Source organism: Asterias amurensis, chromosome 3 (genome assembly GCF_032118995.1).
Source record: "Asterias amurensis chromosome 3, ASM3211899v1".
In the NCBI taxonomy this organism is placed as follows: domain Eukaryota; kingdom Metazoa; phylum Echinodermata; class Asteroidea; order Forcipulatida; family Asteriidae; genus Asterias; species Asterias amurensis.
In genome coordinates, this window is record NC_092650.1 from 1,233,537 (window position 1) to 1,255,938 (window position 22,402).

A 22,402-nucleotide genomic window follows, 5' to 3' on the forward strand; every position below is an offset into this window, starting at 1 on the left:
GTTGTCGGTAAGCACCATGTGAAAATCTCTTCTGAGTAGTGTTGGTTCTTAAAAGAACTGGTGGTTGACAACTCAACCTCCTGAAGACGATCAGATCAGAGCATACTGAGCGAAATGTTGAGCTGTCGACCACAGGTTCTTTTCAGAACCAACACTACTCAAAAGAGATTTATACTATTCTCCTGAATACATCAGAACATTGTGATCGAAACGTAGAGTTTCCAACCAGTAAGTCTTCTCAAATCCAAAACTACGCAAATATTTACACAATGGTGCTAACGCAAACTTCACCTGACTTCTGTTCTTGATAAGGGGTATATAGGCCATGGAAGTTATGGGTTATCTGGACTTATAATTTCGCCATTTGGATATTACATCGATGATCGTTAGGTAAATGGCCATGACACCAAAATAAAAGAAGTGGTCATTTCACTATTGAGGAAATGGGCCCCTGGCAAAACACTCTCGAATCGGAGATGCTCTCTGACAAGATGGCCTTAAACATTGAGTTTCTGAAGGTTCAACATTTGCAGTAGGCCTACAGTTATAACAAAAAATCTGAAGAAGAGTGTGAAACTTGATATGGTGACAAATTAAGTGGGTTCATTGTAGGCACTACGTAGGAATACAAAGTGCCGTATTTTAGAGGGACTGTTGAGCTTTCAAATGAGCTAGTTTTGCAAGCAACTTGACATTTTGAGCGGCTAAAGTAGTTTCAGCAATGTTGCGTAATAACCTTCGATTCTTGTTCAGTATAGACGTGTTATTGGTTCTGACACATCTCTGAGTACAGTTTATTTTATTGGCCTTGCCACGGTTCTAAAACAATACAACTTATAAAATAAGTTGAGCTTAAAAAGGTGATGGTGCAAAGAACTCGACGTTTCGAGTGGTGTAAAAGCAGTTTCAGCAATGTTGCGTAACAACCTTCGATTCTTGTTCAGTATAGACGTGTTTTTGGTTCTGACACAACTCACAGTACAGTATCTTTTATTGGCTCTATTTAAAACAATACAATTTGTAAAATAAATTGAGCTTAAAAAGGTGATGGGCAAAGAACTCTACGTTTCGAGTGGTATAAAAGTAGTTTCAGCAATGTTGCGTGTACCCATTGTCTCTTATTCAGAAGAAATTTTTTATTGACCAAATATTAAAAACAATATAATTTATAATATAAATAGAATATACATTACTCATTAGTCTAAAATTTCTTTTGAGAAACTTTATTCTTTGTTCGAGGATATTTTTAAAAATCCAGGTGGAACTTCCAGGAATAACTGCGAACCAGAGAGTCCCCCGTGAGGAAATGAGATTAATTAATAAAGAACATTGTTCCAGGTAAAATGATCCAGTTACTAGGTCTTTGTCTCCCAGAACGAATGGTACTCAAAGCTGTTGAAAATAACTTTTAACTCGATTTGTTTAAGATTACCAAGGCTCACAAAGCACTAAGATTCATGTTAAGATGAGTTTGTATCGTGATATCACATTTTGTTTAGCAGATAAGATTGATATACAGTAGTAAAAATCAATTTTAGCTCTTTGTGAAATCTGCCCACAGAGCTCCTGCGATACTTCGTACACATTCCAAAGGGAACCAACTCCATTTCAAACATAGGAAACATTCCCCCTGTGTTATGCATTAGCCTCATGGGCACCTTTATGCCCTTAAAGTCACCTGGGAATAGAATTTGTTTTCTTTCAAACATAAGAGTATATGCTTACGAACAATAAAACAATTTTTTTAGTAATTGTTTGTCACGATTTATATGTTTAAAAAATATATAAAGTTGTTTGGGGGCTGGCTCCGCCTACCCCTTTTGTGACGTCAATCGAGGCAGACTTTGCCTGCAATGCGTATAGTAAACACACGTGCAAAGTACATGTACGTCCAAGTCGTGAGTTGGTACATTTCAAAAAGTGTTTTTCTGCATTCAGCAGCAATACACCTGATCGGCATTGCCGGAAGAAAAAAAAAATTGTAAATAACATAAGAACTGATTTTTAAAAACCTTAGTTAACTGTTTATTCACATTCCACTTGTCAAAGACCAGTCTTCTCACTTGGTGTATCTCAACATAATTTTATGCATAAAATATAATATTATTGTCTAGTATTACACATTAATGTAATTTTCATCCTTAGGTTTCGCATGCATTATGGAGACAAGTTTTGGTTTAGCAGCTGTACTCTCTTTCGAAAATAGGACTCAATTGCCGCAGCCGCTAATCATTCTCAAATTCTTTTCATCCATCTACCTCTTGTTCCTGTTTCGACACATATTTTGCTGCTTTTATTCACCGATGTCCGAGGATAACCACCGCGCGAGGCGGAGTGAACGGTTAGGGGAATCCCCCTGTTGGTCCCCATGAGCAGCCGTGGCCATTCTCGCTCGCTTTCGGGAGGGAGGTTCGCAACCAATTATCTTTTTTCCACAACTTAAGTTCATAAAGAATGGGCTCACAACATTTATCAAAGAGTCAGATTTGGTTGATTGGTTTGATACCATTTTCAGGTTTGGACAGCTTGCACAACTCTTGTTTTGATGGCTAAAGATCCACCGACCGTAATGTACTATTTTACTCATTCTGTATAGCATTTTGCTTCGTCCCGTCGAAACTTGTTGGCTCCATTTATTGAAAGAATATCAAGTTTTCCTCTTTATATCATTTGTTAGTATTTCATGTTATCCTCATGAAGATGTGATGCGAATTACCAGCTGCGAAAAATCGGACACAGAAGGAACCCTACTTTCGATTCATTATGGCGGTACGAAGATATAACGCTTGAGGGCGCAATTTAGAAAAAATGGTATGCATTGTAAATACTGGACCTTACTCACAATTCCATGTTCGTTTCTTCAGCTTCTACTCTTTGTCTGTACAGCTTTGGTTCTAATGCCGCCAGGGTTTAACGTACAGAGAGCTGTAGACGGAAGTTCTGTCAAATAAATATTGCCAAAATGGCACCGACGAGTCATTTTCGTCCTCAGAAACTAAAACTCAAAAGACAACGATGTGTGTTTATCACTTTCGTCCATAGTGTTGTCCTTATACGGTTAATGTGTACGGCCGTGTTTGTGGTATTTATTACGCAACCTCATTGGTTGAGACGTATGAATGTCACCTCAGCTGTCCAATGGGAGCATGTGTGAGCCATGTGGGTCGGCAGCAAGCCACCAATAGGCACAGTCCACGTTGTTGGATATGAACAGCGACTGTCATATTAAAACGTAATCGACAATGAATCAATTTTTACAACACAAACCTTCAATCATTAAACATCAAAAAGCAACTATATAATTAGTTAAGACAAAGTATAATTTTAGACTAAAATATTTTCTACCACATAAATTTGACACTTTTATTGCTAATAGTACTATCACTGAAGACATATACTTTTTTATTACATATGTAATTACTGCATGAACAAAATTACCACTAAATTTGGACAACACGTGAATTTCAAATAATGGGGATACAGTTAAACTTTATGCTTTTTACAATTCACCTTTCTTTTTGTTTTTAGAAAAGGAGTTCCCATCAGGAGGGAACTTTGTTTGTAAAAGCATGTGTTTTAAAGTCCTCAATATTAAAACGGAAACTTTCACAAAAGAAAGGTTACAAATAGTTTTTCTTATACACCATAATTACAAAGTAAAGCCCAAACAAAAATGTGTGTTTGACCTTTGTTCGTATTTTTTTGTTGATTTAAAATTTAAACAATCGCTCAATGATGGCAAAATTTCGTGCACAGTTTCTATGTTGGAATGAAAATTATCCATCAAAGTTAATTGTATAATTTAATTCTACCAATATTCGAATTCTCTTTTACAACTTTAATTGTTTACTAAATTAAAATGTTGCTGTTACTATACAATCTGATTTCACTTGATTTTAAAAGTTGCTACTCAACTTACATAATTAGTTAAATTCAAAACCATGACACCACACCAAGACAACCGTTTAAATACAACAAACCTGAATGAGATCTGGTAGGTTTTTTTGTTACGGCAAGAACACATACGAACTATCTCGCATTAGTAACAGGTATCGACCCTCCAAAGTTACACGGGGAAATTACAAAACTACTTCTGTGTTAATAGCAGGGTATACTTCTGCGGGTAAATTGTCAGAGACAAATATAGGCCTACTCACTTGGTGTGTCTGAACACAATGCATAAAATAACAGTTGACAATTTTGGCTCATTTGGGCATCAAAGTTACAAAAATAATCATAAGGGGAAAAAAACGTTTTCGATAAGTAGAATTGTGTGCTTTCAGCAGATGCATGAGAAAGGTTTCTTCATGCCTAAAGTTCAAATTAAGTTTGTTTGGTCGAAAATTTCCTCTTTTCTGCTTAAAATGTTTCGTCGTTTCAAATAAGGTGTATCCTTCTTTTTAAAGGGTCTATATGTACTTTTTCCTAACAAAAAACACAATGTCCACAGGTTTACATTAAACTCACACAGTTTGAAGATTATGATAGTAGAAAGCTTCCCTTGAAATTTTACCTACTGAGGTGCTATAGTTTTTGAGAAATGAGTAAAAGTAATAATTTTCGTCTCAGTTTTAACATGTAAAAACGTATTAACCAGTTATGCTATGGTTTTGGTAAAATATCATAACTGGTTAAGGGGATTTTACATGCTCAAATTTGTGACTTGTTTTACTCATTTCTCAAAAACTACACAACCCTAGTTAGTAATATTTGAAGGAAAGCTTTCCACTATCATTATCTTCAAACCCTGTAAGTTTAATGTAAATCTGTGGACATTTTGAAAAAGTACCCGAATCCTTTAAGTCTACTATGCATAAACGATTTATTTTATTTTATAAAATTAGCTTAATAATTAAACAACTTGTAAGTATCAAAACATTTCTCATCTTGGGAATTTCCGAGTTAGACTTGTCAAGGCCTCTTCGCTGAACCATTAAAGCCAAATATAAGAAAAAGAACCCCGGTCTCAGGAAAAAGAAAGCGAAATCTCACACCCAGTTCCCGAAAGAAAGAATTCTACCTCAAATGTTTCCACATTTTGTTCTCAGAAATAGATTGAGAGATGCTAATCACACGCAGCAGCAGTGTTGGTCAGATACCTGCACTTCCTATTGCTAAAACTATTGGTGAGTAGATGCTTTACCAGAAGCCAGACTTGTTTGCCATTTCCTCGGTAGTGTTTTTTTTCTGTGCACCAAAGTTGCCATTGTCGTGCTGCTTTTCAGTGGGGGTATATGTTTTTTCTATTAAGGATTCAAACCAGGAATCCTTAAAAAAAATCAGGAACATTTTTGAGGATTTCAATTCTTTACAACAGAGAAAAAAATGCTTCCCGGTCTGGACATTATTACAAAAAATGACATCAGTTTTGATTTTTCTAGAATATGTAAACACTATTTCCTAAGCCTAATGATTAAAGGCAGTGGACACTATTGGTAATTACTCAAAATAATTATTATCATAAAACCTCACTTGGTAACGAGTAATGGGGGAGAGGTTGATGGTATAACACATTCTGAGAAACGGCTCCCTCTGAAGTGACGTAGTTTTCGAGAAAGAAGTAATTTGGCACGAATTTGATTTCGAGAACTAAGATTTAGAATTTGAGATATCGAAATCAAGCATCTGAAAGCACACAACTTCGTGTGACAAGGGTGTTTTTTTCTTCATAGTTATCTCGCAACTCCGACAACCAATCGTGCTCAAATTTGCACAGGTTTGTTATTTTATGCATATGTTGAGATACACCAAGTGAGAAGACTGGTCTCCACTGCCTTTAAGGTTCACCTCCCGGCACTGTATTATATACGAACCAACGATATCTATGGTTTCTGTCTCTAGGCGGCTTTGGAGGGATTCTAACCCCAAGAAAAGTAGCAAGCAGTGCTTGATATAAATCGAATCCTATTTTTAATATCGGCCATCTTGCCTTTCTGCCTTTTGACCCAATGTAACTAAACCGAGACTGGAAGGGGAAACACAGCCTGATCCCGTTTATGGTATGAGAATTTGAACTGTTAATGTCATTGATGTAGGCAGGGTGCGCGACACGCAGAGGTCGTACCCCTGGGGTCATTATGGCCACGAAACAACAACAAGGGCCACTAATAAACATTTCTAGCAAAAAAACGGGACATACAAATTTCAGAACAGCATAAAACATACCATTCATCCACGTTATTTCTAAGTGTAGTAGGATATAATACAAAACATACTATTGATAATCGCCAACCCATTAATTTTTAAGACCTTTTCACGCAATGCTACCCTGTTTTCTCCTATACAAATCAATTGCTAAAACGAGGTTGGCAGGGAAAACAAACTGGTCCCTTTTTAAAACTATATCTATGTTCAGTATTGCACACAGGGCTTAAGACAAGGATGGTTGGCTACCTAGTTTAAAGGTCTACTCCTACTCAACATTTCTTCTCATCATTTCAGACCCGAGGACAACAGTCAGAATAAGGGAAGATAAAACGAAGACGATCAAGCAGATCCTATCCACTGCTTTAGCAAGAAGCTTCCATTCATCAACGATCTCCTGCTCCTCTTCATCCGCCTCCTTACGAACCACCAATTTCCTCAAATCCCCGGAGATGTTAATCAGAAGCTTCTCAAGGGCCGAGCTGTTACCAACGGGGTTAGCGTCCCGCTCAGCTACCCTCCCCTGCCGTGCAGAGCCCGGTGATTCACCGCCCGAGTCAGTTCTCTTCGTCAGGGAGGTTTCCTGCTCGCCGCGTTCCAGCGTAGCTGTGTTGCGGCCGAGCTTCGGGCTGGATGGGTATCTCACCATCCCAATGCCGCCGTTGTCATCTTGGTGGCTTGGGGTGTCCGTCAGGATGTGGTCAGTGGCTGAATATTCTTCGGACAGGCAGCTGGACTTGGTGGTCTTGGCGGATGGGGGCAGCATGTAGGTCACTTCACCACTGTGTGGGTTGCTGTCACTTGACGAACGCATCATATCTTAATATTGGATGGAGCAAAATGGGATGGAAGAAGGGATCTTTTTCTAAAAGAGGTTTTCTTTAAAATGTATAATGCCAATTTCCAAACCAGTGATGCCCTTTTTTCTCAAAGTATTATCGAAATGATGTACACTTTATTTAATTAAAAATAGCTTCATATATGAAAACAAAGTGTAAATGAACATCTATTGTCTCGAAACCGACATCACTAATACTTCATTCTTGACATGGAAGATTAGGTGTCTTACATGATGAGTTTCTGAAAGGTACATTTATTTGCTTCTTCTGGTTAAGAAATGTATGTTGTGGTTTTAATAAAAATCAAAGGTGGTTCTAAAAAGAGCTGATGGTGGTTCTGAAATGAGCCGGCGGTGGTTTTGAGAAGAACCGGCAGTGGTTCTGAAAAGAACCAGTCGTGGTTCTGGAGAGAACCAGTGGAAGAACCAGTGGTGGTTCTGAAAAGAACAAGTGGTGGTTCTGAAAAGAACCAGTGGTGCTTATGAAGAGAACCTAGCAAATTCTGAAAAGATCCAATGGTGGTTCTGGAGAGAACCAGTGGTGGTTCTGAAAATAATCAGTGGTGGTTCTGGAGAGAACCAGTGGTGGTTCTGAAAAGATCCAATGGTGGTTCTGAAAAGAATCAGTGGTGGTTCTGGAGAGAATCAGTGGTGGTTCTGAAAAGATCCAATGGTGGTTCTGAAAAGAATCAGTGGTGGTTCTGGAGAGAACCAGTGGTGGTTCTGAAAAGATCCAATGGTGGTTCTGAAAAGAATCAGTGGTGGTTCTGGAGAGAACCAGTGGTGGTTCTGAAACTACGTTTCGATCGGTATGCTCTAATCGTGTTCAGGCGTTTATTAGTGTGCGTTTACGTACGTTTTGAGCATCTTAAAGCTTTATAGGGCATTATTATTTGGCGATAACCTTGTAAGCAGATTATGGTGACCGGTAAATAATTCGCGGTAAGTAGAGCTATGAAATTTGTCTCTGATAAGAAGCCTTGAAGTGTTAAGTTATGACAATTCTTACCGAATGATTGTCGTCCAGTCAGAGAGATGATTCTTGAACACCGAGAATGAAGCAACAGTCGACGCATCCATGCCGGGGCACGGCGAGCTGAAGGCGGCCTGTGGTTGAAGTTGAGCACCATGACTGACATTCCGACAGACGCGGCGACCAACACCATCGTAGAAGTGTAGAATTGCCCTGGGGTATAGCGGGAATAGAGAGAAATTGTAAAACAGAGTAATTCGATTTGGGGTATTCAGTCCCATCGTCAAGATAAGTTTTTCTCAAATTGTTTTTCTCTCAACATTGACGATTTATCAAATTGAAAAAGAAAGAAAAAAGTTTATCAAACTTAACAAATTTACGATTCATCAAACTCTAAAATTTGATAGATCGATAATTTGTAAACCATTAGCTGACCTCGGTACACGTGTGTTAGAATTAGTATCATCGTTTTACTAAAAACTAATTAATGGTTTGTTTTTCTAATCTTGCGACAAGAGAGAAAATGTTTGCAAAAAAAAAGTTAAATCCTGTATCGTAACGTATATATTCAAATTAATCCTCAAGTAATTAACAAACAGGCTTACACAGGCTAATTTTAGTGGGCTTTTTAAAGGCAGGGTATTCTTTGGTAATTCCTCCAGAAATGATTACCAATAAAAACTAACTTGGTAAAGAGTACTGCAGCGCTGTTGATATTAAAACACATGGAAACGACCTCTTTAAAGTAGTGTATAGTTTTAATGAAGTGGTAATAATTTTAACACAAAAATAGAATCTAAGAAAGGCTTCAGGCACGATGAAGCTATTCTCAGGCATCTGAAAGCACACAACTCAACGCAACAATGTTGGGTTTTTTCGAGGACCACAATTTAGTCCAAATTTTCACAGAAAATATTGGGATATTCCACAGAAAATTCCATGCATATTTTGGGATTCACCAATAAAACTGGTCTTTGACAATTAGGCTAAGGTATTACCTGCCTTTCAAACAGAATATCAGTCATGCATTCAACATATATCCATTTCTTTATGTCAACTCCAAAACATGTAAACTCTGCCCAAATAAAGTCTAACGCAACAACGTAACTTACATTTGGTTCATGTATTTGTACGGCCGAACTACACTAATGATGACGCACGCAATGTATAATCCAACATGGCTGCCAAAATTTCACACACAAACTTATAACATATCCTTCAATATATTTCCAGTTTGTCTTCGGTGCCAGAGTTTATAGGAGCTAAAGACGTTTCCCCCAGTTGAAAAGAAACTCATTTTAAAGAAGAAATGAGCAGAATAAATTATGTGGTAGTTTTATAGCCCCGACCCGCAACCTAAACTCCCATCACATTTATTTGAGTTTACTGTTTATTCTTTGACTAATAGTTTCTGAACACAGCATCAATAGGTACAAAACAAGAAATACTTGAAGTTTTGTTTTCGGTTTTTTAACCCTTTGTACTAGCATTCTAGAAACCCAACTATCTTAGGATGATTTTGGGTTGGTTTCTGTCAACTATATCCCTTGACATGTTTTGGAAGGGATGGTTTGTAGACTTTGGTTTGTTTTGGTTTTTAAAATTGATACTTGATTGAGTTGAGGTGCTTTGTTTTACATGACGTGGCGAAAACTTAGTATTTTAATTATGAATCAGGAAATTACAGCTCACGAACCTCTGTTTTCATAAATTGATGATTATAGTTTTAAAGATTAAAGGTCGTGAGAGAATCAAAATAAACATCTTCAAGGGTGTTAAAATAGCACCTCTGTAAGTCTTGTTTGCAGAATTTTGTGGGTGGTTTTTTTTCTTCTTTCAATTTTAACACCAACGTTTCTGCAGTGTACATAGGCCATTAATGCATTATAAAAGGTTATTGCGTTTTACACTAAATAGACAAGAAATTGATGTTTTAAACGCAAAGCATGTTATTTGGAGACAAGTCTTTCACTTTGTTCCAGTATTTTGCTTTTTTTTCACAGTTAAAAATTTGTTTTTACTGTATACGGGCATTGTCACACGAGGCAACTTTTACAGGCAACTTGGAGGCAATCAACTATAGTGCATGCTACAGGACCACTTTGGTAGCACATGAGTAGTGTTCAAACAATGTTACGATCCTATTAACAATAAAATGTGAATGCCCTTTCTTTTTTGGGATTGCCTGGAACTGGTTGCCCGTTGCCTCGTGTGACATGTGCCCTATAGGGGTGATCCCATGCGATGGGCCACTCCCTGATTCACAGACGAAGAGAGGATGAGATGGGTGTGGCCGTAGCTTACCTATGAGGGGGAAGTTATCTGAAGTAGGTGGCATCATGTCAGCACTGATGAGCATAAATACCGTCAGCGATAGAAGAATAGTGATACCAAGACCAATCTACACACACAAGGAGACAGATCAAATGGAAAAGAGAAATACACGTGAAAAAAACCTTCGAAAGACAAACGCGGTCAGCTTTCTCAAAATGTCAAATTTGATCTCATAACTTCAATCAGCATTCTGTACAGGACAAAAACTACGCCATAAATATTTCATCAAAATTGCATTTATTTTAATTGTTCGTAGGTTCCATGGAAAGGTGTCATTGTACAAAGACACATTGGTCCATCCTCCAGCGATATTTAGTGTACAATCCATTTGGCAAGAAACTGTGCTCAACTGAAACTTTTTTAAAGGGGGTGTACATAAACACAAATCATTCTTTAAGAGTCAAGAACCCTGAGTAGACAGCCTAATGTTTCATGGCATTTTACTATCAAATACAACTTAAAGAAAAATCGGAATGTTTAATAGCTGGAAAGCTGGAAAATCCTACATTTCGAAACTTTACTTATCGTAAAATGACATCTACAAAGGAAATACAGCAGAGGAAATGCCTTGCTCTGTTCATACTTGGAAATTATCATCGCTTGAGATATGAACTTTTCAACTTGTCGACCCTTAAGGCGTGAACCTAAGAAAGTTGAAAGCATAATTATTTTTGTACAAACTGCCTGTTTACACTTCATTTTCGGTTCCAAACCACGCATGCATCGGAAACATTTTGTCCCTTTCTCTAAATAAACATTGCAAAAGAACATTCAGCTGTGCTCCCTGTCTCCAATAGTTTTTGTGCAAATGTTCGTTACACAAAAAGGTGTCAAACTAATTCTATTCTTTTCTATATTCTATTCTATATTCTTTTTTATTCTTTTTCAACACTTCAAATTTAACACAAATAAAGATTGACTGGAGCTTGTACGTGAGCAAGCAAAAAAACTGAAGCGCACACTTAAGACACGCAATGACTAGCAAAAACCTCCATGACGTGATGCACTTTGTCACCCTGAGTGAATGTAAATAATTAAAAACCTTTAAGTTAAGACGAACCAAAATAGGGATGAATGAAATACTTGTTAGCCAATAATCTAGACTATTTTTCATTTCTTTTTATTAAATTTAAAACAATGATTACACTGTTTACATCTTTCATCATTTTATATAAGTTTGTTGATGCACTCTTGGAAAGAGGCTACAAGAAGAAGTTGTTTTAGATTAGCAAAACTCAGGGAAGCCGAAGGTGGGAATTGATTTTCCTCTTAAAACAGTCTAGATTGTAGGGTGGATGGAAACATGCACCAGGCAAGGAGTTCCAAAGAGATGCAGTATGTTGGAATGGCTCTTTGTTCTACAGTTCAGCAATAAGTGACAAACAGCAGAAAGTCTGGTCTCGCGCTTAAAAAAAAATATCCTTATAAGAGAACCAGGTCGGACACATGGTGGCACATTTGTAATTCAATCGTAATTTCTGAGTCATCGAAGAAGTGTCCTAGAAAAATAACTATTATATTCTAAAACAAATCATCTTTTTGGATATTAGCAATAAAACATCTGCTGAATACGAATCGACTGCATGCATAAAAAGTAATGGAGTTATAAAAACAATAATTGATATCCAGTTAAAACCCTATTCAGTTGTTCTTTAAAAAGAAACCTCACCCTTTTGTTGATTCGCCACTAAAGTAAACCATCATAAATTCATTGTTTGCATAATCGACAACTTGTCATTTCGTCCGGGACTTTAAAAAATATGGGTGTTATGTTTTCATTGGTCGCAAGTCAAACGTACCTGGCACGCGAGGGAAGGGTATGTCCATAAATGGAGATAAATTCACTCAGATCACCTTCCGAAACTTACCTTTTATTGTCCCAACTTCTCTTATCTCAAAACCAACCCTTCACTCCCAGTTTCGTATTTATTCATTTTACATTTTTCGGTTGTTCAATTTACTGGAGTATTTCCTTGAGAATAAACCGAGTTATACTGGTTCCTGTTTCGGGTGGCCAGGAAACTGTGGGATTATTTATACCTGTCGAAACCAAAAATGATATTGTGTTTAATTAACCAGAATCATCTATTTCGTTAAAGTAATTGGAGAGCTACTGTATGGGGGGGAAATTCCCAGTAAATTCGAAGCATGAAAATGAAGATGTAGTTTGACTAATTTGTTGTTCTTTGTAGTAGAAATTACCTTTGTGATTTCTACTTACTCATTATTGTTATTTGCAATAAGACGCTGATGAAATATGTTTTATTTTTTGCTAATTATTAAATTTTGAATTTTCATTTGATTGTACGATTTAAGCATAAAAAGCTCTATGAAACGACACCATTTTACACAATTCGTCAAAAACAAAATAACCAACGACCATTCATGGGGATTTTATACCTGTATCACACATCAACGGAAAACGTAGACTGGTAACAAATTAAGCCGTTTAGTGCTTTGAATATTAATATTGACAACTTTACAAGAAAATCGTCAAAAATAGTATTTTAGTATGACTAAAGAGAAACAAAGAACATCTTTGAAGATTTGTGGTTCCCTTCTTCGTTCATTATCATTACAAACTCGTAGTTTCGAGATTGAAGCGATCATCATAAAAGATTTTGTCAACTAATTTTGAACCATTTTCAACTCAATAATCTTAGAAATTCAGGGTTCAACTTACCGTAGGTTGTATCTCAGATTGTTATTTGACGATTTGCATTTTTTAATACAAGAAAACCGTACATGAAATTCTTGAAATTGTGGTGTAAATTACATGGAGATGTTTTTGTCCAGCTGTTAATGTCTGTTTTTGTTATTTAGTTGTGTCCAGCTGTTGTGCGAGTTTGTACACGATCAGCTGTATTCATAAATTTTTCTCACCTCACCTTCTTGAAGTTTAAGTATAAATAATTACAAGAGAATGTTTAATTGTGTCCAGTTGATCTTTTGTGTTGTTGCTGTTCTTTGGTTGTTTTTATCCTTTGTATATATGGAATCACAGAACAGCCATTTTTATTGATTTGTCCTCACCTTTTCGCCGGAATCACAAGGCAGGCAGAAACCGCTTTGTTGGGGTTGGTGCGATCAGATGTTTTTGTCTCACCTCAAATTCTTAAAGTTTTTGTATAAATAATTACGCAAAAAGGATGTTTAATTGTGTCCAGTTGATCTTTTGTGGTGTTGCTGTTCTTTGGTTGGTTTTATCTTTTGTTTAGGGAATCATAGAACAGACATTTTTATTGATTTGTCCTCACCTTTTCGCCGGAATCACAAGGCAGGCTGCTAATTGTTGGGGTTGGTACGACCAGATGTTTTTGTCTCACCTCAAATTCTTAAAGTTTTGGTATAAATAATTACGCTTAAAGGATGTTTAATTGTGTCCAGTTGATCTTTTGTGGTGTTGCTGTTCTTTGGTTGCTTTTAACATTTGTATTGACTTTTCTCACCTTCTCGCCCGAGTCACAAGGAAGGCAGAAACTGAAGAGTGTCAGGCAATAAATGATGAGACATGGTACAATGATGTTCATGACATAGAACTGTGGCCTTCTACTCAGTGAGATGGCAACCGTGATATCACTGAAGTTCCCGTGGTCTTCGATCGTCTCGGTGATGTTCCTCTCCATGTTGACGATGTGCCACTCCCCGTGCTCTTCAGCGTCGTCGGCCTGGTGAGGGAACGGGGGAGAAATGATCAAAAGCACCGGGGACCTTTGAGTCGAGTTAGGGTGCTGGTGGTTCTTGTCCCAATCAAGTTTATGCTTACTAAAATATTTGTTCCTTTTCACAGACACCATGGTTCCTATTAAGTGTTTCCAGACTCTTTTCAAATCGGTTTCAATGTGTACAGGCCGAACTCAATTAAGAAGAAAACATTGTTTTATGGGGAAAACTAACATTAACTGGGCCTCTGTAAAGCACAATTCAACTATTTTCAATTATTTAGTTTCTTTGTTCTCTTGGATGCCTTTGTTGTAACATCAACTACACGAGAATCACATCACTGGATCTGGCCGATAAAGGCTACCAGAGAGGGACGTTATAAACGGCATTGACGCAGCCGCCGCACGGTGCTGGAAAAAGTCCGAAGATTTGACGCGAAGCGTCGAAGTTCGGCAGCACCCCCAGTGTGAGCCCGGGGCATGGGGAAGGGTCCCGAAGGGAGCAACCGTTCATTTTAAGGTAGATAAGATCATTCATATTGATGAAGAATACTGGACAGCTTAAAAGCTGTCCAGATTTCTTTTTAATTATGGTTAAATGGAAATGAGTCAACTTGATCAAAAAGAATATTTTTAAAGTTAAAAACGACAAGTGAAGACTGGTCGTTCAATTGATTTTACGAAAGGGCAGATTTGAGTTTGTTTCTCATGTCACTCGTTGATTGACTGTAAAATTCAAGCCATATAAAACTCTCCTGACAAATTTTACTGTAACCTGTCTTAATGTATACGAGACAATGTTTACCTTCACTTTATAGGCACAAAACTGAGTTGAATACAAATGTGGCATACGAGACTTTGTGTCCGATAAAACTGAAATGCGAGTTTGTTTTGTTTGTGGCAATTGCCTGGAATCGGTTGCCTTTAATTTTCCTATACGTGACACGAACCGGATAACTAATTCAGAAGAGTAATAAATTGTTTAGGTGAAAACAGAAAACAAAGAACGGGATTTGAACCAGCTATCTCATGAACAATGTGCCAGCGCTCTACCAACGGACCATTCTGTGGCATTTTGGCTGTCTCGCTATATTTTACAATACTGTTGGGGCAGAAAGACTTGCTATTCAGGTTTAAACTGCCGTAACCAAAGAACACAACCACATTTACGATACAAACCAGGAAGCGGCAAAATCGAGATTAACTTTAAAGTAATTACATTGAACTCAGATCCAAGTGCGAAGATGACATGCTCTATAGTGTAGGTCCAGGCCCTGAACCTCAGCAGACATGTCTGCTCATCGTAAGGGAAGAAGGAGAAGTTGATCTTGCAGAAACTTGTCAAGACAACGAAGGCTCGCCATTCCGTCTCACCGCTAGGTTTGACGCGCACGAGACGGTTCTCTAACATGAAGTTAGCGCTGTCCGCACTGAATAAGTCAAAATCAAACAATTAATTTTAAAATTCTTGGTAATTGTAAAAGACCAGTTTCCTCACTTGGTGTATTCCAACACGTACATGGAATAATAAACCTGTGAAAATTTTGGCTCAATTGGTCACTGAAGTTGCAAGACAATAATGAACAAAAACACTTGATGCTCCATTGATGTGCTTCCATAAGAAATGCTTCATTCATTCATCCATTTCTTTTATTCAATCATTTCTTTCATGTCTGAAGCCTTTGTCATATCGAAAATGTTACATCTTTCTTCAAAAAAACGTTACTTTAGAGGGAGTCGTTTCTTACAATGTTTTATAATATCAACAGCTCTTTCTTGCTCTTCATTAAAGGCAGTGGACACTATTGGTAATTACACAAAATAATTATTAGCATAAAACCTTTCTTGGTGACGAGTAATGGGGAGAGGTTGATGGTATAAAGTATTGTGAGAAAAGGCTCCCTCTGAAATACCATAGTTTTCGAGAAAGAAGTAATTTTCCACGAATTTGATTTCGAGACCTCAGATTTAGAACTTGAGGTCTCGAAATCAACCATCTAAACGCACACAACTTCGTGCGACAAGGGTGTTTTCTTCTTTCATTATTATCTCGCAACTTCGATCACCGATTGAGCTCAAATTTTCACAGGTTTGTTATTTTATGCATATGTTGAGATACACTAACTGTGAAGGCTAGACTTTGACAATTACCAATAGCGTCCACTTGCTTTAAGTAAGTTGTTATATGGTTATTAGTATATAAATGAAAACGTTCGGTAATATTGTCGAAGAAGGGGCTGATATTGACAATTCACTCTGACAGCTTAGGCTGGTTTTCAACAAAAAGTTCTAACAGAATTTCCAATCTGAAATAATTTTATTCCCAAACAAGGCTAAAAGCCACTCTCGGTAAAAGGCTACAAGAAGACAATATTGAACGTGAAAAAAAGCTCAGGGAGAGCTGAAGGTAGGAATTGATTTAAAACAGTGTAGATTGTAGGGTGGAGAAAACATGAACCGGGCAAAGAGTTCCAAAGAGATGCAGTAATTCATCTTCCAATCTGCAAACTATCCCAGACAACGTCTTCATCTTCAACGTTATCTTCGATGTCACGACCAGACATGTTCCTCCTTAACCCTATCAAATTGACATTCTTATGTGGCAAAGGGGCCACTCCCATACCGATGATCCTTATTCTCTGAAGACACTCTTCCAATCTTTATATTAAGTACCCCTCCCCACAAATCCTCTAAGACTAAGAATTCTTGAAATTCCCAGAAAACAATGAAGACAACGAGAGGAGGTGCGCCGTACCACGTATAGAGCGCCAAAAGTACAACAAATTCTCACCTATTTAGGAGCGTTATATCCGGCATCCACATTTTCGATGACGGAATCCTAACCTCAGGCACGCCATAGTAATCCTGGTCCCAAGTCAAATAACTGTCTGTCCAACTCTGAAATGTTCATCCACAGAGGGCGGTGTTTATGGTTTATGGCAAAAAGATGAGTTATTTCAAAGTAAAATGTTAACATAGAATTAGCTGTTCAAAACAAAAAACACCTAAGTAAGTTATACATGCACAAATTGTTAATGGTCTGATGTTTCGACCCTAGCAAAGTTGTTCTCGAAGGCTCAATAACAAAACACGCATTCCGTTGTAGAGGTGTGGCAGGAGATTTCCCCTCCCCCCCCCCCCAAAAAAAAACCAAACAAACAAACAAACAAACGATATCACCCTCTTTTTAATCATCTTTAAACATTCAGTGCTTGTTAATTTCCCAAGGGGGGATCTCTGGCGGATAGATTTCCTTGAGACAGAGGCTCTAACTTGGCCTTGAATTAGTCAGTAACTTGTTATTACATGAGATGATCATTTTAAATTATTCTAAGTAGAATCCATTTAGCCAAATGATCATCTGTGTCGGGTGACAAAAACAGTTCTTATCTCATATCATGAAAGGGACCAGATTGTCTTTACCTGCCATTCTCGGTTTGAATTTAACTTTTTTTTTTTAGACTAACTGCTAAATATTTTCAAGTCATGTATGGCCCTTTTCGAGAAACGGTTTGGGCGCGGGTTCAGGCTTAAGCTCTGTCTGGTTGTTTGAAGCCCGTAACAAAAGAACACGCTTTCAAACTTAAAACCAAACTTTCAAACTTGGAACCCATGCCAAAGTCACAGTTTGGAAAGTGCCTACAGGTTCGGACAGTACTGTGAGCGTCCTGCATTTCTTTAAGCCCAATTTCATAGATCCGCTGGAGCACAAAAAGTAGCTAAGCACAACGCAATTATGCTTACCAGAATTAGATACCATGTCTTACAATTTTGACTGGTGTATTGCTAATTCTGCTCTTCAGAAAAAAATGTGAAGCAATAATAATATTATGGAATTGGACTCAATTCCATAATTTCAATAGAGGGCAGTATTGTAGTTTAACAAGGCGCAAGCTTCATTCTTGCATAAGAAAAGATGAAATAAAAGTATATTTTACAATGTAATTTCCAATTTATTTAATTGTTGAAAATATCTGAATAGTATACAGCCTGTTATGCGTTTATCTAATCATAATGAGACAGAAAATGTGAATTAACTCTTGTAGAGTTTGTTGATGTCAAACTATTTAGCTTTCGGTTCATTGGGTGCAGGTTGAGTTGCCTGGAGTCGGCTTGCTATTTCCACACCTTAATAACAGTTACGCAGACACGTCATTAATTCCAGTTCACCAAGTTGATAAGGAGGAACTTTCCAGTAGTGACTTAAAGGAACACGTTGCCTTGGATCGGACGAGTTGGTCAAAACAAAAGCGTTTGTAACCGTTTTGTATATAATGCATATGGTTGGAAAGATGTTTGAAAAGTAGAATACAATGATCCACACAAGTTTGCCTCGAAATTGCGTAGTTTTCCTTCTACTGTGCGAACTAACACGGTCGGCCATTTATGGGAGTCAAAATTTTGACCCCCATAAATGGCCGACGTGTTAGTCGACGAGGTAAAAGGAAAACCACGTAATTTCGAGGCATGTTTGTGTGGATCATTGTATTCTACTTTTACAACATCTTTCTACCCATATGCATTTTATAAAAAAACGGTTACAAACGCTTTTCAAAGACCAACACGACCGATAATAGGCAACGTGTTCCTTTAAGAGTGTGGCCGGGACACCATTGATGCGTTACCCGTACTAATAATGATTCTCTCAATATATAATGAATTAATAATGTACGTCGGTACACATTACCGACCGGTGCTTAGACGTGTCTTATGCAAAATAAATGCCCTGTCATCTTCTGTGAGGCTGTTTCAAGGATATTTCAAAAATATTTTCCCCTCATGGTTTATTTGAAGGAAAGTTACACTTACCAAGATGATGGAAACTTGTGTCTTGATAACTTGGCTTGGCTCATCCTAAATAGAAAACAAAATAAAATGCCAAACAATCAGACTTAAATATTTGTTGCTGTTTTTTTTATAGATTGAAGCATCTTGTCCCTTATGAAACAAATTAACATCTAGCACCACGATGGTTTACAGTATGCTGCCGACCAGACCAGGAATACCGGGGCGAACCCCCTTTCTCTTTTTGATTAGTGCACTGGGTTCTTCTACGTGTATTGCACAACACACAGGACCAACGGCTTTACGTTCCATCCGAAGGACGCAGCAACAATGGTTCAGCGTTTGCTTAAGTACACAAGTGCGACCGGGACTCGAACCCACGCTCTGCTGATCAGAAACACAAGTGCTCGAGTCCAGTGTTCTTATCATCCGCTCAGCCACAAAACGTTACCAAGTATAACACCCATCAGTTTTTGCGGCATCGCACAAATGCACAACATAATTGCGAGCATTGCGTTCAAAAGAATTCCTCGAAAAAAAATGTTTTTAAAAAATACAAATAGTTACCATATCAATGACAGCATTCAATTCCAGTCCGAACTTGACGACTGTTGGTATGGACGGGTTTTTAGAGGGTCTGCTGTGCTCCGGGTAAGCCGACTCATTTAGAAGGGTCCGAAATAACTCAACTTCCCGCAGTCCTTCGGACTCTTCGGACAGATCCCCTCGACAATTTTTTCTCAAACATCGACCTAAAGATAGAGGTAAATATAAAGGAAACAACAAGAGTTTATGAGCTAGATTTTGTGAAGTAATAATGTTAAAAGTTGATATAAAGTTGGCGTGCCTAACACTGAATCATTTACCGAAGCAAATGGCGTTTAGGGTATTTTTTTTAATAATATGGTTTGAATGAATTCTCTTTTCAGCGCTTTGGTCTCGATGAAAAGGCGCATAAATATGCTCTGTTGTATATTTGTAAGCCAGCCAAAGATCCAACAATTCTCGTTTTAAATTTTTCATTGAACTCACCCAATTTAAAAACGAAAATTAATTAATGAACTTTTACAACCCGTAAAAAGATTCGGGCTAGTTTATCTCCCACCATTCCTTGGGTACAATTTTTGGTGACAGGTGTTCAATATTTCCCAAGATTGACTGTGGGTTTTAAAAATTCAGATCACTCAATTCTAAAATGGCAAACTCCATTGCGTAAGAATATTTAAAAACTTTAAACAATGTCAAGTATTATAAACCACAATGGAAAGAGTTTAAAGGATGAAAATAAACTTTAAAAGATTAAACTAAACAATGCAAAGCTGCTTAAGGATGCTGCTCCAAACCACCCTCAATAGATGCGCAACTGGAAATCGTGGCAGCTAATAAACAAATTATAACCAAATATTTCAACTAATTTCCAAGATAACGGAGAATAAAAAACAACTTGATTTGTGTAAAACTCCCTAGATACTTACGCGGAACATGACACTCCGTGAAAATCAACAATCCGAGGTAAATAATCCATCCAGTCATACCGATGCCTGCACTCCATCGACCCGCCATGGTCTCTCTGACGATACCCTCACGGGAACAAGTCCGGAGTCAAAACTGCATATAAATCCAACCAAAAAAATGCCACTTTGCTCACAATGATATGAAGATGTTTTAGATGTTCACTATAGCGGACGACGGTTTCTTCAAAAGAGTAAAAGGATTAAGTTTTATAGACTTGAAGAAGGTTTTCCTTCAAACTGAAAGAAACCACTCTTCCGTCGTGCTGAAGCGAGAAGCAGGAGAACACCTCGGGCTCTTCAGTCGATCTCCACCCTTGAAATAAAGAGCCTCGAGACGGGGAGATAATATTTGGTCTCGTTTCCCTGAAGATTCAACCACCAAGGAGCAGAGAGCCCTGTTGCATCAGTGTCCATCCATCACTACTGCCCGGTAGCCTACAAGGCGGCAAAGGCGCGTACACAACCCCTATCAATAAGTCATGCTTTGAGCAACCCGCGAAGGACGAATACATCTTAGATCAGGTTTTCTCTTACATCACAGGACAAAAATGTCTTACTGCATCAAGAAAACATCGCTAAGCTTCAGTAGTTCTTGTAAAAATAGATTTTGGGATGTAGGTATTGATAATTATGTGGAATATCAGTAACTGTTTGATGAAGACGAGTATAGGAACGATATTTAATGATAAATATTCATCGATGCACGTAAAATAATTAGTTTCACTTCATTGGAAGCAGATGAGGATTGTTATCAGAAAGGAACATTAGAGGCACGAGGAGGCACGTCACCCGCCTATCTCCAAAGAAGACAAGCTTGGGGACAAGAGGAGTGGCAATTTTTTTTAACCAGAGATTGGTAAAAGGAAGTCAGAAGTCACTGGAAATTTAAAAAGTTTGTGTCCAAATTGTTTGCTTACAGTAGATCCCTTGCATGTGACGTCACATGCTCAAAAAGCGCCCTCACTAGGTCAAACAGCGCCCTCACTGGGGGTATAAGGAGGCACTGAATGCGTGGACGAAAGCTGTTCTTTTAGCGTAAATATTGTGCACGAGAGCTCAGCGTCCATGCAGCGTTTCGCGTTATGTAGGGGTTCTATATTTTACATGTACATTACAGACACAATTATTTTAAAAGTAGGGTTTACAAATTTAAAACAGTGTGTTCGAAAGACACCATGCCGCTCGTGCTTGCTACGCTGGTGCTTCACGGATCCCGTTTTGTTTTTTATAATAAATGGCACCTCGCCTACCGCCAGGCACTCAATGTTACCGAAGGTTAGATCGAACTTATTCCCGCATCATTTATTTATTTTAATTTAATCTAATTTAAATTTATTTTATTTCATTACACATCCAACAGCACAATATTAACGCTAATAACAGGTTGGATAGACAACGAGAAATGATCAGTTTTAGATGTGGGGGAAAAACCCGCGCAATCAGATAGAGACTGAAACCCAATCCACAAGTAATGCTCCAGTCTGAGGTTGGATTCAAACCGGGGTCCACAGAGGTGAAAGGCAGGGACAGTAACCACTGAGCCAACCTGATCCCCATTGCTTTTCGAACGCAAACATCTCTGAGCCGATGACCAATGGTAAAGGTGGGTGCCCTCTGTCGTTCCAACGCCCCCAAATCACTGACCGATCATGAGAGGTCTGGCACGCTCCTCAACAAAGATACGGTAAGAGGAGCAAAGACACAACCGTCGCTCTTCCTTGAGGAGGAAAGGGTAGAATTCTCAAGGGGTTACTAAATCATTCATGGTAGTTCCTCATGCATCAGGCCGTGGTGAGACACGTCTTAATGATGCGTGCTATCAAAGGTGAGTGTACAACCGGAGGTTGCTGAGTTATCTAGGGACACTGATGTTGTTTTCTTCTCCTCTCTTGACAAGATGAGACGTCATTCTTGAAGATATTGATGAGCAACTCATCGGTTCTTTATAAATCCCCCTGAGTAAAGGTGTTACGTGCTGTGAATGTTATGCTAGCTACTGTGCAGATAGACACGAGCAGGCACTTGCCCATAGTGGGGATGGGGTGAGGGGCTGTGGGGGAGGGGGCTTAGATAGCAGGTGGGGAGGGAGGCTGGCTGAGGTAGCCCAACCGGTTTGCCCATTATTAAATAAACAATTGATGATTAACAAATG

The 22,402-nt window shown here is 38.2% G+C and overlaps 1 protein-coding gene across 1 annotated transcript; it reads right to left on the reverse strand.

The window, feature by feature from the left end:
- Nucleotides 1–1,113: 1,113 nt before the first annotated feature.
- Nucleotides 1,114–20,413, reverse strand: LOC139935251 (neuronal acetylcholine receptor subunit alpha-7-like). Its single transcript, XM_071929762.1, has 9 exons — nucleotides 20,212–20,413; nucleotides 19,304–19,488; nucleotides 18,761–18,805; nucleotides 16,743–16,849; nucleotides 15,171–15,381; nucleotides 13,739–13,957; nucleotides 10,260–10,356; nucleotides 7,992–8,168; nucleotides 1,114–6,963 (listed from the first exon to the last, which is right to left on the reverse strand). The coding sequence occupies exons 1-9, from the start codon at nucleotides 20,297–20,299 to the stop codon at nucleotides 6,413–6,415; spliced, it is 1,680 nt and encodes a 559-aa protein (XP_071785863.1). The 5' UTR covers nucleotides 20,300–20,413; the 3' UTR covers nucleotides 1,114–6,412.
- Nucleotides 20,414–22,402: the final 1,989 nt, after the last annotated feature.

What these genes read in the sequence shown, in the direction of transcription:
- LOC139935251 (XM_071929762.1), bottom strand. Translation starts at nt 20,299, where the DNA reads ATGGCGGGTCGATGGAGTGCAGGCATCGGTATGACTGGATGGATTATT. An exon ending in TGAATGCTGTCATTGATATG is followed by an intron (nt 18,806 to 19,303) that starts GTAACTATTTGT and finishes TTTTCTATTTAG; the next exon opens with GATGAGCCAAGCCAAGTTAT. An exon ending in CACAAGTTTCCATCATCTTG is followed by an intron (nt 16,850 to 18,760) that starts GTAAGTGTAACT and finishes TGAACATTTCAG; the next exon opens with AGTTGGACAGACAGTTATTT.